This window comes from Agrilus planipennis, unplaced genomic scaffold (genome assembly GCF_000699045.2).
Source record: "Agrilus planipennis isolate EAB-ADULT unplaced genomic scaffold, Apla_2.0 scaffold190, whole genome shotgun sequence".
Lineage (NCBI taxonomy): Eukaryota > Metazoa > Arthropoda > Insecta > Coleoptera > Buprestidae > Agrilus > Agrilus planipennis.
Window position 1 is genome coordinate 126728 of NW_020442444.1, and position 14573 is coordinate 141300.

General features: G+C 36.6%; 2 protein-coding genes and 1 non-coding gene across 3 annotated transcripts; 2 read left to right on the forward strand and 1 right to left on the reverse strand.

Annotated features, from left to right (window-relative positions):
* The first annotated feature begins 184 nt into the window (after positions 1-184).
* LOC108738322 (28S ribosomal protein S29, mitochondrial) lies at positions 185-2164 on the forward strand. The gene is made up of 3 exons (XM_018471698.2): positions 185-625; positions 679-1267; positions 1925-2164. The coding sequence occupies exons 1-3, from the start codon at positions 259-261 to the stop codon at positions 2130-2132; spliced, it is 1164 nt and encodes a 387-aa protein (XP_018327200.1). The 5' UTR covers positions 185-258; the 3' UTR covers positions 2133-2164.
* Positions 2165-3291: 1127 nt separating this feature from the next.
* On the forward strand, positions 3292-3364 carry Trnar-ccu. Its single transcript has one exon. It is a non-coding gene; the product is annotated as a tRNA-Arg (tRNA).
* Positions 3365-3464: 100 nt separating this feature from the next.
* On the reverse strand, positions 3465-14465 carry LOC108738317 (PHD finger protein rhinoceros-like). The gene is made up of 4 exons (XM_018471688.2): positions 13906-14465; positions 13624-13729; positions 12229-12554; positions 3465-12026 (listed from the first exon to the last, which is right to left on the reverse strand). Exons 2-4 carry the CDS (start codon positions 13687-13689, stop codon positions 4319-4321), a joined length of 8100 nt encoding a protein of 2699 aa, XP_018327190.1. The 5' UTR covers positions 13690-13729; positions 13906-14465; the 3' UTR covers positions 3465-4318.
* Positions 14466-14573: the final 108 nt, after the last annotated feature.

The following is a 14573-nucleotide window of genomic DNA, read 5'->3' on the forward strand; positions in this document are numbered from 1 at the left end:
TTTCAGTATTACAGATAAATATATCAAGTCAAATTAAAAAAAATTTAATATATGTACACGGCAATACGTGTATTAAAGAGAAAAAAGGGATTAGTAAAAATAACGCTAAAGTAAAACAGAATTAACTGGAGTATTTCCGGCAAAATTCGTTTTAACTGCTCTTCTGCTCCCGTTAGACGCGGTTTTAGAGCCTTGTTTTAAAAGTTTTTAACCTTCCCTTGTCTATGATTTTTAATAAATATAACCTCAATTTAAGATATGTTTAAAAAACCAAGATATATTTTTCGTTACAATAAAAATCCTAAAAGTTTAATTACATCATTTCAGTGTTTAACAACAGCAGCCCTACCCACAGAAAGAATCGATAGTTTTCGTTGTGTTATAAATAACCCTCTAGAACAGAATGAGGGGCACATTGGTCAGTTTTATAGAGTTCCAGAAGACGTTGTATCAAAGTTATTTTCACAAGGTGGCTTACCAAAATCATTTCGTATACAAACAAAAACATTTGCAGAAACATGTTTAATGATTCGAAAACCCTCCATAGACATAATAAATTGTATTAAAAATTTAGATTTTAGCAAACCTGTACCACGATTCGTTTTATATGGTCAAAAGGGAGTAGGTAAGTGTATGTTTAAAAAAAAAACATTTACTACATTTTAATTTTAATTGAAGGAAAGAGTCTATCTTTGGCTCATATTGTGCATTATGGATATGAAGCAGGATTTCTATTAGTTCACATACCATGGCTAGGTGAATGGATGAGAAGACCCAAGGATAGCAGTCCTTCAGAAACTAAGGAGGGCTACACCAATATTAATTTAGATATTGCTTCATGGCTTGTTCACTTCAAAAACCAAAACTCATTATTGCTTGAAAAAGCCAATCTTAAAACTACGCAGACATACAAATGGACTAAACGAGAAGAAACAGTGGCAAACTCAAACCTTATGGATCTAGTTGATCACGGAATTAACCGTATCAAGTTTGCATCTGACTGCGTTTTAGCTCTTTTAAATGAAATTAAACAATTATCAAAATCAGGAAAATGTAAAACACTAGTAGCTATTGATGGATTTAATGCATTTTTCTATCCTGAGACTAGAATTCGCACAGAAAAGAAAGAAATAGTACATCCCCATAATGTCTCAGTTACAGAAGGTTTTCTTAGTTTAACTCGGTTTGACTGGAAGAATGCAGTTGCGGTATTAATAGTTGATGAACTTGCAATAGCAGAAAAGGACCAAACATCTTATTTCCCAAGGTGAACATTTTAATTTTTTAAATATTTTGTCAAGAGAAAAAATATTTTCAGAGAAACTAACATAAAACCATTAATTGATGTTTGTTAATTCATATAGCCTTTTATTTAATGTTTTATTAAGAAAATTTTATTGTATTTCCAAAACATTGCTTTTATTCATTCAACAAATACCAAGCTAATCTGCCTCAAATTAAGTTGGAATATATGGATGTCAGAAACAGTTTACTGATGCTTGATAGTATCCCAAATAAGTAGAAACTAGTAGTAAACTGTTAACTAATGTCTACTACTATTTCAAACAATTCTTTTAAATCCGTTTTTATTCGATATATTTAAAAATATTTATATAAAAGTCCATTTGTTGATAATTGTAAACTACATAATATTGTTTTTGCTGATTAATTAGTATTTGTCAAAAGTACATAGAAACAACAGTAAATTTAAAAGAAAGAATATAAACTTTTTGTTAATTGATATTTTGCTACAATACTGTGGAGTAAAATTATCAACTTTTTTGAAACATTATAAAGCATTTTATTCTATTTACACTAATTTAAAATTAGATTTGGAATATACTTTCAAAATATTATTCAATCATTCAATAACCCATACCAAACAAGACTACCAAAGAACACTATATGCTTTCATTTTTTTTAGGTATTTATTAGGTAAAGATGGGTTTGAACATTTAGATCCTTTTATACCAGTTTTGGTCAATGGATATTCTAATAAAGAATTCTTAAGTTGTATGAATTACTATAGAGAGAGACGATGGGTACAACCTTTACCTGGACTAGATGATGAGTTATCTGTCATTAGTTCTTCAAATCCATACAAACTTATGCAGTTGTGTGCTCCTTTGTAAAATAAGTAATAATAGATGGAAGTTACAATTCATTGTTTATTATTTAAAAATCTAACTATGCATTACTTAAAATATTACAAATAAGCTATATGAATTATGATTTACACATATAAATAAAAGGAACACATCAAAATTGATAAATTGCTCTTTAGAAATGACTTACATTAATTGTAGTAGTACTGTTTATAAAAATGACCATTAAATCAAGTACAGAATACTGCTGGTCTTTAGTGTTACAAACCATACGGAAATCCTGGTTAAGTGATATATGCATTACGAAGTTCCTAGAACACTGCCTGGTGTACCTTTTCCTGAATAACCACTGCCTCCTGTGCCAGAAGGATCCTCATCATCATCCCTATGTGCTTCTAGTCTGCAAGAAACTAAAGCACCTTCAGGACCAAACAGTTTTGCCAAATAAGGACCACACAATAATTGAAGATGTTTTTGTTGATTAACCAATTCTTGAACACCTAAACTAGAAGAACTTTCGAGCCATCTCAAACATTTATCACATTCAGTTTCCATTTTATTCTTTTCTTTTATGTGCAATTTATCTCCGGAATTGTCAATAGCTTGCTTTACATGGGAAATATAGTCTTCCAAAGATCTTTTTACTGTTAATAATTCATCTTGTATTGCATTATGAGAATCCGGCATTTTGCTGGAAGGAACTTCTAAAAGTAAAAGAAATGGATATAATTAGGTAATTAGTTCAAAAAACATACCAACAAATGCGATTTAGGTACTGTTACTTTGTCGTCAATTATCATGCATATAATAATACAATATTATAATAAATCTTGAAGTTGAAATTTAAATATTTGAATTACTATACTTACTTTTATGAATTGGATTAGTTACCACTTATTTTTAATATTATTACAATATCACTTATTTAGTGAACATCAAATAACGTTCTAATGTGTACTAACCTGACTGTACAACGTCCCAAATTGTCCAGAAAACTTCTGGAAAATTCTGATCTTTACGAAAATACACCAAACCTACGTTAACGTGAGATGTTTATAACCAGAAATAGAGGTAAAAGTATGCTGTTGTATTAATAATAACATATTATCTTTTATATTTGAAATGTAACTTAAAAATAGATTAAGAATGCCAGTAAAAATTATTGGTGTGAGTGAATTTTCCCAACGCCCCTGTGGCCTAATGGATAAGGCACCGGCCTCCTAAGCCGGGGATTGTGGGTTCGAGTCCCACCAGGGGTACATCGTTTTTTACACTCAATGTAATACAAACTTTTCGTTTGCGTTTTTTGTTCATATTGTTAATATAAACTCATTTATATCTAGAAATAAAACAAATCTGTTTAAATTCAATATTTTCGATTTTATTTCTTATAATATTATTTATAAGGAGTAACATGGAACAAACAAATGGCTCGTGCATTTAATACTTGTATAAAAAACATACATAACACAAATATACGGTGTAAAAACCTCCACGTTAATAAAAAAATAAAATATCTAACTATGTATCTAATAATAAAATCTCTTCGTAAGTTTAATTTAAAAAAAAGCGCCGCATTGGCGTCACAACGCCCAATCATTATAAAAAAACTGTACATAATAATGCTTCTCACAACAACAATAAAATGATAATAGTATTTATGTATATGTACATACACGAATCGCTACAAAAGAAAAGAACTGCACGCAGCCATTTGCCTTGTACAATATCAGATGAATCTATAACGATCTAGCTATCAAAATTGTCAACACATGTTAATCATTTTCAATTAATTAATTATATAAATTAACGCTATTCATATTCACAAGGGTCATAACTTACATTATATACAAAAATATTAATACAAGGTTGTGTCCGTAATTGACGTTTGTACACAAAAATCATACGACGACAATTTGCTATGGCCCGGCATCTCTTATTCTTCCATCTCTTTCACTCAGTCGCACACACACATACGATTTCCGTTCTCCCTTTTCCTGCTATTAATCAACTGACGGTATTTTTTTTATAACGAGGTGAACGGCTAAAACGAGTGACACAAATTCTTTTACTTCATTTTTTCCGCTTTTCTTATACCCCATGTCTCGAATCTGCAACTTCTGTTCTATTTTTGTACAATTCACTGGTCGCCTGAATTTACAATAATTAGTTAATTTACCTTATCACCCTAACGCAATATGATACAGTTTTTATCATCTAACTTCACAGTCTTTATTGAGAATTAGGGGTGTGGGCGTGTGAACGTTTTCGATGACATTCAGCGTTGGCGGTGGTGGATCAGCAGGTGGTGAAGGCGCTTTTCTTGTTTCGCTTCCCTTGTCTGGAGGTTCAGGATCAGGAGGATTTTCAGTTTTCATCACGTAACCTGATCCTTCTTGGCACCGAGAAAGTTTTAATTTGATTGGCGTCACCTTCACCGGTCGCACTTGGCGTAAAGCGGAAACTCCGCCACTTTCTTTCTCACTTTCGTCCAGAAGAGTGGGGTTTACCAGTAGATCCGGATTGACCGAAAGATTTTCTACGTTTTTCACACTCGAAATGTCTTTGTCTTTATCATTATTAGCACAAGTCCGTTTACTTTCATTTTCACCGTCCGGTTTTCGTCCAAAACGGATAATAAGCTTTGTAGAATTGTTTCCATCGTTAGGTATGATTTGCACTTCCTGTTTTTCTTTCCGTTTCTTATGTTTGTCCTTCTTTTTCTTACGCTCTTCACCGAAATCAGCCATTACTCTTTTCCGGAATTTCATGCTTTCACGTTTTAAATCTTCCACACTAGGTTGCGTTATTGTAGCAAGTCTCTTTTTAGGCGGCCGTATTCTATCCTTCTTTTCGTCCAAGCGACTTGCACCCACAATGCTGTTTCTGCTGATTTTGATCTTTAGTTTTGGGGTTGGTTGTGGCGTTTTGTTAATTGGTCTGCCTCTTCTTTTGTTCGATAGACCCGAGTCCATGCTTGTTGAAAGTGACACACTACTTCCAGTCGAACCGACACTTCTTCTTCTTTCATGAATTGTGTCGTCATCAAGGGATAAGTCAAGTTGTCTCAGTTCACGTGAAAGAGGTTGTCTTGTCTTGTTTTCTTTTCGTATCTTTGTATCAAGAATATCGTCAGCGCCGGTCCTATAATCACGGTAATCGTCGCGAGTTGGAATACTTGTCATGGATGCCACAGCCTTAGGTATAGTTATTGTAGTACGGTTAATATGAGGTGCGACGGGTGCTGAGGTTATACCGGAAATGCCAGTCGGATCGTCCATATTCATGTTTTGCGTCCAGTATTGCCTCAACAGCTCTTTTTTACGCATACGTCTTAAATTCGATGTGCCCGAATTCACTGCAACGGCCGCGTTTGAAATTACATTGTTAATTGTAGGAATCGACGAAATATTCGACACCGAAATGGGATCCGCCGTCGAGGGCGGCAAACTAGACACTGATGTGTAATTGGCTATGGGTCCCTTTATTTTTACTTTTAATTGATTGCGCGAATCTGAAAGTGATACCTTTATATTTGCTGTTTCGGGTACAACTGGCTCTTCAGGTTTTTTACTGGCTGTCAAAGCTGACTGGAATTCCTTCTCAAAATCTTCATCGATGTCTTCATGCGGTTGAGATTCGGCGGTACCACTCGCGAATGCATTCAATAAGTTCGTTTCGTTGAACGTATTCGATTCGAAGTTGCTATTGTACGTTCTCATATCGACAGGTCCGGGCAACACGGGTTGCACAATATCTGAAAAACTTTGCGTTACTTCGTTTGTATGTACGGGAGAACTCGACTTTTGGGGAACATCTTTTATGGGAGTTGGCGGTCGCAAATCTCTCAAATCTGCCGCAAACGACCTACCCTTTTGCGAAGAATGTAATGGACTAGTAAATTTAGGCGATTGAGATGAATCTCGGGACATACTGGAAAGGTCTGATTTTCTATCGTGGACATCGGCGGATTTTCTTCTCTCTCTCATTGCTCGTAAGTCAGCCATATTTTCATTAGAAATATCTTCGTCAAAGTCCAAATCATACACAGTTCCTACTAATTTATTGTGAATTGTATTATTTGATCCAAGTGCAAAATCATTGTGTTGTGTTTGGATAGTCCGACCTCTTCCTCTACCTCTCCCCCGGCCTCTGCTGGCTCCTCTGATTGCTTTATTGTTACTTCGTTTATCACCACGACCACGGCCGGAATTAGCTGGTTTTGTGTTTTCTTGTCGGGGACTCTTTCCTGGACTTTTAGTTGGTGATTTATTCTGTTGTTGTGATGTAACGCGGGCAGAAAATCGTGTTGGTTTACTAGGAGATCTTTTACCTGCAGAACTGTTCGATTTTACCGACGGATTTGGTGACGGCTCTATATGATTTGCACTTGGTGTACTACTACTCAATGCCGGCGAAGTACTTTCGTCAACTGTCGTGGGTGGAAACGTAGCATCCGTGGAAGGAGGTTCAGTCAAAACTGGAATTCCTTCTTCTTCTTCGTCTGCCAGCGATTCCTTTGGATTTGGTGGAGGGGCGTTTACCATGGCAGCAATAAGTTCCATGTTTCTCTGAGACGAGGTAAATGTTGCCGTACACGCCGAAGAAAATCGCATATTTTCTTCTAATGGTTTTGACAATGAAGGTATCACAGAATGTGGAGCAGAAAATGGAGCTCCAAACGTGGGTGGAAACATTGCTGCACCAGGTGAGGGGAATGGAATCTGTGTGTTCATATTTGGCGGTGGAGGAAACAAACTTACAGGACTGACAAATTGAGATGTTTCCGAAAATGGTGGAGGATATGATGGATCTAAAGGAGCAGGAGGAAACGACATATTTGGTAAAACACCGAAATGTATATCTAGTGGAGGGTGATTCATTGGCATTATTTCTGGTCTTTTAATAATTTCTTCTTCCATATTGTCATTACGTCGTGAGCAAGAACTTGACGTCGATGTTATAGAACTCGAAGACGATCTTCGTGCTGGCATAATTTGGCTGTCAGCCCATTTTGCTTGAGGATGTATATCACCATATGGAGATGGACTAGGCATACAATCCATTGACGATTGCTCGAGGAAAGGTGTTTGTGAAACCCTCCTGTCAGGTACAATGGGTGACTGACCTTTATGTTGTTCTTCTTGCACTCTTAATTCCAATTGTGGAGCCAGCGACTGATGATGCGTAGTTTCCGTAGTTGAATACTGTTCGAGGTATCGCTGAGAGACATCAACCGACATATTGCTTTGATCAATATAATTATTGGATTGCGGAGGATATGCTTCGGCTTGTGGGATCCACCTTTCCGATTGTGTGCTAATAGCAGATTCTAAATGTGTATGACATGTTTGGTCTAAATGGCCACGAGTTATTTTTGGGAGATTTTTGTCCGATTCTAAAGGAACGTTAACCGCACAAGAATACTGAAACGTCGATTCATCACATTTTCTTTGTTCAAATGCTTCAACAGGTGCCTGTGACACTTCTACTCTCATTTCCAAATTAACATGAGGCGGTTGAGGAAGGAGCTCTTCTCCTTTTCGAATTGTGTCTATAATTTCTTGAGGTTCCTGAGTTTCGCTCGATATTAATTGATCGGTTTCCATTCTGTCACTTTCTTGTCTAGTGCTAGACGCTATACTTATACTATCTTCTATATCACAACCGGTTGACTTCTTCGATAGTTCCAATCTCAATTTTTCTACTAAATTGAGAGTTTCTCTAGCACTTTCTTCTTTCGTGTCTTCTTTAAATAAAGAAACGTTGCCAAATGAGAATGAGAGAGGGGCTCTGGATATTTCTTCATCTTTAGAAATACCGAAACCATCATCATCTAAAATGTCGAAATTAAGTAAATCGGAGTCTTTATTTAAACACTGTGGAGATAACATTAATTTATTTTGCGAATTAGTGTACGGGATTCTACTCGTTCTTTTATCGTCTACCATTTTGTGAATAGGTTCTTCTACTGATTTCTTATTTTCATTAATTTGGTTGCTTATTTGTCTTGTGTGTATATTCTCTTTTTGGTTATCATCAACTCTTTTTGTTTTAGGAACATCTTCTTCAAAGGATTTACTGCTTTTCGTTGGTACCTTTGATTTTTTAGGTTCGGGCTTACTTTTATCTGTGTTAATTTTATCAGAAAATATTTCATCTATGCTTTTATTTTTAATGGGTGACTTTTTACTAGTAGGGTGTTGTTTCTCAAGAGATTCTTTTCTACGTTCGGTGACAGATCTTGATTGCTTTTCCCTTTCAAGTTTAATTTGCTTTTCTGGAGATTTTGTTTTCTCAGGAGATTTTACTTTTTCTGGACTCTTTGCTTTTTCAGGAGATTTACATTTTTCTGGAGATTTGATTTTTTCTGTTAACTTGGATTTTTGCTTATCTCCAGCAATAGATGCTTGTTTATCCATCTTTTTATCTAACAACCGGTCAAGGGTAGATCTTGTTTTGTTAGATATTGCAGCTTCTCGACCTGCCTTTCTCTCTAAAATTTCTCTTTCTAGATTTAAAAGATTACTTTCGGTTTTATCGTATTCACTTTTTCTGTCTTTGTGTTCATCAACTAATTTTTTATCTTCTTTCCTGATCGGAGAGAGTAAGTTGCCTGATCGAGGTCCTTCTTTCTTTTCATGGTGTTCTTTCTGGTCACATGCTGGTTTTCTCTCCCTAATTTCAACTCGCTGTTCCCTTTCCAATGACTCGTTATTAGAGATATTTCGAGACCGGCCATGAACATCTCTGGTCCGATCACGTGAGTTACTTGTGATCGATCTTCCTCTCGGTACTTTCCCTCCTGCATTTGCGTTGTGGGTATTCGATGGTTTCTCTCTTTCAACAGGCGACGAAGCGCCCTTATCGGAAGGTCGTCTGGATGGTTTGGAGGTTGGGCGAGTGATAGGTTTGGGTTCCGGTATTTTAACGATGGATGATGATGATGATTGGTTAATGGGAGATGAAGATCGACTCGATTCAGACGAACTTGAGGAACTGCTAGACGCCGCGGAGTGAGGTCCCTTGTCAAGAAAGGGCCAGTCCTTAGCGGTAGCTCGTTTAGATTGTTCTTTTGAAGTGGAAGATACCACATTATCGGAAGGAGGTGGAATTTTAGGAGAAGGTTCGTCGCTATCTGAACTAGAACTGGTGGAAGAATCAGAAGACGAAGTTGAAGAGGAAGACGAGCTGCTTGAGGAAGACTTAGTTTTGGATTCTATTAATATCTTCGCAGGTTTAACTATAGGTTCTTTTACAGATTCTTGCTCTTTCTTTGTTTTGTTTTCTGATTCTTTTCTGTTTTTCGTTAAATCTTGTTCTTTTGTATCTTTCTTTGTTTTGTCGGTATCAAGTTGTTCCGTGATGGCAGGTAACTGTTTAGTTCCTAGTCCACTTTTAATATGTTCTGCCGCTTTCTTAGCTGCTTGCCTTTGAGGCACGTAAGCCAATAAAGCATCTTGAACATCGTCTTTTTCAAGTTCTTTTTCGGAATCTGATTGCGAAATCTTTTCATCTCTTTTTATAGCACCTTTAATTTCTTTAACAACAGTTTTTGTTGGTTTTACTTTGCTCTTCAACCTGTCTGGCTCAACGGTTACAGGAGTTGTAGGAGTTTTACTTCCTTGTTCTGTGGACGTTGTCTGTTCTTTTACTCGACTATTTCCAGTAGTAGCTTTCAAATTTTCGGAGGCTTTCTTAGCCGCTTGCCGCTGAGGCACAATCATACTAGACGGAACATAGTCTTTCTTTCTGTCTAAAGCGGAAGGCGACAGTTCCTTTTTCTTTACGCGCCCCACATTCGCTTTCTTCTTTCCGTCTGTAGGGACGTTATCTTTCGTAGAATTTTTGGCAACCTTTTGTGAAAATTCTTTCATCGCAGCTTTTGTACGTAGTTTGTTTTGTAAAGCTTCATTAGTAGCACCACACAATCGGTCGTCTTTCATCGAAACATCTGAACTAGCACCACTACTATTGCTGTCTGAATAAATAGAGCTAATGGCTTTCGCCTTTTGAGATTCTCCGAATTTAGTAGTCGAAGATCGAACAGGGGTGATGATTTCGTCACTGTCGGTTCCCGAAAGGCCAAGTTCACGTTCCATTTGGTGCAATCGAGATCGGTTCCACTCTTTTTTAGGCGGATGATTATCTTCATCATCTTCGCTACTGCTGTCTTGCCGCAATGAGTGTGTTACACTAAGAGTCTTACTTCTCACCTTATTACTATTTTCGCTTCGTTTCCGTGCGACGCGGGCCTTCCGCTTAGGAGTTGGCGTAGGAGATGGTTTTTCGTCCTCGGAACTTGTTCGAGCGAGTTCAATTTTGCTTTCTTTCGGTCGCTCATCAGCACTACTCGCACCCGAACTACTCCCGTACAAACTCACACTGCGCCGTTTCGACGAACCGTTAAAGTACAGTTTCTTATACGGATTGTCTTTCGTCGATTTAAGTACACCGTTGAATTCGGGTCGTTTCTTTTCATCACTTGAATCATACGGCGATTTCCGACCGGATATTCGGGCAAGAATGAGATCAAAGTCTTTAGTATGATCTTCAGCACCATCATATGAATACAAGCGATCGTATATTGATGGGCCATGATTGGCTTCGACTACGGCCTGTTCGATGGAAGAAGATAAAGAGCTTCCCGCCGCGGAAAGTACAGCGGCTTGTTTGTGAAACGTTTGTTCGCGCATACGGAAAAACGTCCTCGATAATTTTTCACGTCGGCTAACCATATAGCACAGATTCCGCACGCGCTCGAGATCTTGACGTAATTGCACGAACATTTTCATCTTTTCAATGTCCGCTTGTTCTTGCTTGTGCGAGAGCATGTCAACATCGTCTGATTTGGGCGGCAAGAGCGGTTTGTTGAATTCCGCTTTTCGTTTGAGCTTCCAGTAGTTATAAATATATTGCAGCGCCTCAACATCTACATCAACTTGCATAACGACATCCTTTATGGTTACGTGTTTGTCGAATTCTGCTTCGATTTCGTGAAGTCGTGCCGCTCTTGCCTGATTTTTCTCTTCCGATGTCATATCTTTACGTTTTTTTCGTTTACTCTCGTCGTCGTCGGAAGTCCCTGCAGTTGCTGCTAAACACTTTTCTTTTTTGGTCGTTTTACTATGTTTTTCACAGTACGATCGCAACTTAACTCCGTCGTCCGCGTTCTCGTCCTCGATAATCGCACGCATTTCAAGTCCGTGTTTGAACGCGCAAGTAACGTGATAGGCAGTTTTGCACGTTTTCACTGAACACTGGATGCACGCACCCACGCGTTCACGACATAGTACGCAAATCAAAGCCCAACGACTGGCCGGGATGCTCGATATTTTAGTAATAGGTTCCATTTTTTCGACACAGCCAATACTGACTTCTGGTATCCAAAGCGCGCAAGAAACGTGCGCCCACTTTTGACCCGATCGTGTTGCTTTCATGGCACCTCCTTTCGTCGGACAAAGAACACAGTCGGGTCGCGAACCAGTCGCACATGTGCCACACAACCACTGACCTTCTGGGATACTCGTAATGCCGTAACAGGCTTGATGTACGCAGATATTGCAGCTGTCACAAAAAACCATTTCATTGCCGTCTTCAGAGTCAGGCGAACGACAGACGTCACAGATAACATTTTCATCATATTCGATTCCGAGACCTTCTTCGTTTCGTAAAATCGACTGAATTTTTTCCCAGCAGCAGGTTTCAAGCCGTTCAATAACCCTTTCCAGTTGTTCCTCGGTGATACGATTTAATCCAGCTGCTGCTCGCTCATTATTAAGAATCTTCAGCCAAGCCACGTCACATTCATCCAAATCGTAACAGCAGGCGGCTTCCGCTTTTGCGGGTGCATTAGAAAGCACATGCTCGTCGACTTTGAAGTTTTCGTCTTTTGTAATCCGGATGTATTTATTTTTAGGCCTAGAAATTAAATAATTTAGTCATCAATAAACAAAAGACCAAAGCTTGATGTTTCAAGGACTTTTATTTGTGATCGAAACGTAATCCTAGAAACTCCAAACTTATTTGATATATTGATCATATTATGAATTTAAAGAAACAAAATATAAGAGAACGGGTGTAGAAATAAACAATGTTTCTTCTTTTGGAAGAGCAAACTCACATTCTGAATTCATGATGCTGCTTGGTTGTGCTTGCACATTGAGTAACTGTTACAGATGGTTCGGGTAGCGAATCAGGATTGACAGGAACCTGGACACCCCGTTCCCATTCCTGCTTCCATTGGTCGACTATAACCCAATACTCGTCGGACGCGAGCGGCTCTGAGTCGGGCAACTTCATGGCACTTATTAAGTCCTTACGAAACAGTTCTGCAGGAACTTCTGTTACCGTTCGGTTGTAGATGCCCTTCAAGTCATTAAAAGGCCGCGGCTGCCACGCCGCAGCAGCCGCCAAGGAGGCCGCTTCTTCTTCTTCCGCCGTCGGCCGCTACAAATAAATTATATTGATTTTTCATTTCTATTACCTATAGGTGCAGGAATTAATATAATGAATGGCGTTATTTTATTTTACAGATTTTTAAGACTTTTAAAAATTAAAATCATACCTAATTTAATTAAAAAAAAAAAATTATAAAGCATTCAAAACTCAGCAGTAACAGACGTATATGGAAAAAAATTATGTATACATTATTTACTGGTTTTCTTCGAATGCACGTTTAAAATTCAATTATTTAATTTTTTTAGTATGCATGTAATCCAAAGACATTGTTCTTTTGAATAACATGCACAAATTGTAATCAAATCCATATCTTTTTAGCTAATAAATAAGAAAACAGTAAATACTCTATATATTCTACTTTAGTTTAATTAATAAAAACGGTAAAAAACTGTAAACCATTTTCAATAGTAATTAATGAAGAATAATTTACATGTCAGTAAAAATGTACAGCTTTACATCTTTTCAATAATTTGAGACATTTAAATTATTGATAAATAAGGTAAATATGAATCAGATTCTGATAACTGCTATGTGCAATCTTTTTATAATTTTGATAGCATTTGACAATGTAAATTGTTTTTTAAAAGACAAAATTAACTTCTCTAAACATTTTCATGTTAAATAGTATTTTTACACTTTCACCTTTATAAGAAGTTTAAAGTATTACTTACGTTCATCAATAAATCTTATTACTGATATATAAAAACCTCTTCTTATTCGATTTTGAACTATAAATTTTAACTTCAACTTCTGCTGTTTAAAGCACAATATATTACTGAAGGATGTAAAAGTGATAATAAATGTTCAAATTCTGTTAGGTAGTATCGTTTAAACTTCTTAAAATTAATATCTACTCCTGCTAAATCTTCAATTTTAGTTTTTTGTACTAAAGTCATATCCGTAAATTCAACCAATTTTCTAGTACAATAAAACTATAAAACATAATTTACATGAATTATTGAAAAAAGGATATTAGACTTGTAGTTGTATACCACTAATATGTCCCATTTGTTTTTAAATAATGATAAGTACCATACAGGAAGGAAAATAAATTTACCTTCCGACGTTTAGCAGGAACAGCACCATCTTCAGAACGGTTAGGCCGTTTACCTCGATAGGACATTGCACTTAAATAGTGCAGGGAGTACACTGGACTGCACAGCCTAAAAGCAATAAGTTAATGTATAAAACCTTTGTTCAATATTACTACATCGCTTTATCAAAAATCTTAACCTAACATTTACTTGAAAATGAAAATTGTTATTTTTGAAATTCTATTAAATACATTACAAATAGAAGAAATTAAAAAGCATAGCTAGAAATGTAGATAAATACTTACTACATGATTTAGTTTAACTGATCAAAATATACATTGAAGGTACTGAATCTTTGCTGCAGTTTTAATGCTTCCTAGTTGAACTTCAACTTAAGTTATAAACAGGTATCCAGACTTTTTCATTGTGTTAGTTTTCTCAGCTGGTATTCTCAAACCTTATATTTTGAAAAATTAAAAAGTTTAAGTAGATTTCCAAATTGCCCTTGGCTACACCATTCATTTACAACATTGGGACAACATTCCTGGTGGGAGGAATTACTTTCCAGTACTTCTTTTATTTCAGAATTACAATTTCTGCACTTGTTTTTAACAAAAAACCATTGTGTATAATATTTTAGCCACTAGTGACAAACAGCATAAGTAGAGGTGGCTCCCATGTCTACATTGTAAACATTTGCAATTGCCGCTCTTTTCGAGTCTGAAGCACTTCTTTTAACACTATATTAACAGAAACAGCATGTAAATTTGTTGGAAAATTACCATTTCGTACGCTGATTTTCATCGATCACACCAGTTTTTACTAATTTGTGATTAAATCGACTCCATTAGACTCCATTTGGTATTCTTAACATTGACAACATAGATGGCGCTTTTTGATCGTCAAACGTCGACAGATGTTTAGAACCCGAAGTTCTTTTTTTATTTTTGGACAAAATAAAAGACCTTCTTCA

Coding starts and splice junctions, on each gene's coding strand:
- LOC108738317 (XM_018471688.2), bottom strand. CDS start 13,689: ATGTCCTATCGAGGTAAACGGCCTAACCGTTCTGAAGATGGTGCTGTT. Junction 12,555..13,623: donor TTCCTGCTAAACGTCGGAAG/GTAAATTTATTT, acceptor ATTTATTTGTAG/CGGCCGACGGCGGAAGAAGA. Junction 12,027..12,228: donor CAGCATCATGAATTCAGAAT/GTGAGTTTGCTC, acceptor TTTAATTTCTAG/GCCTAAAAATAAATACATCC.
- LOC108738322 (XM_018471698.2), top strand. CDS start 259: ATGTTTAAAAAACCAAGATATATTTTTCGTTACAATAAAAATCCTAAA. Junction 626..678: donor ATATGGTCAAAAGGGAGTAG/GTAAGTGTATGT, acceptor TTTTAATTGAAG/GAAAGAGTCTATCTTTGGCT. Junction 1,268..1,924: donor CAAACATCTTATTTCCCAAG/GTGAACATTTTA, acceptor CATTTTTTTTAG/GTATTTATTAGGTAAAGATG.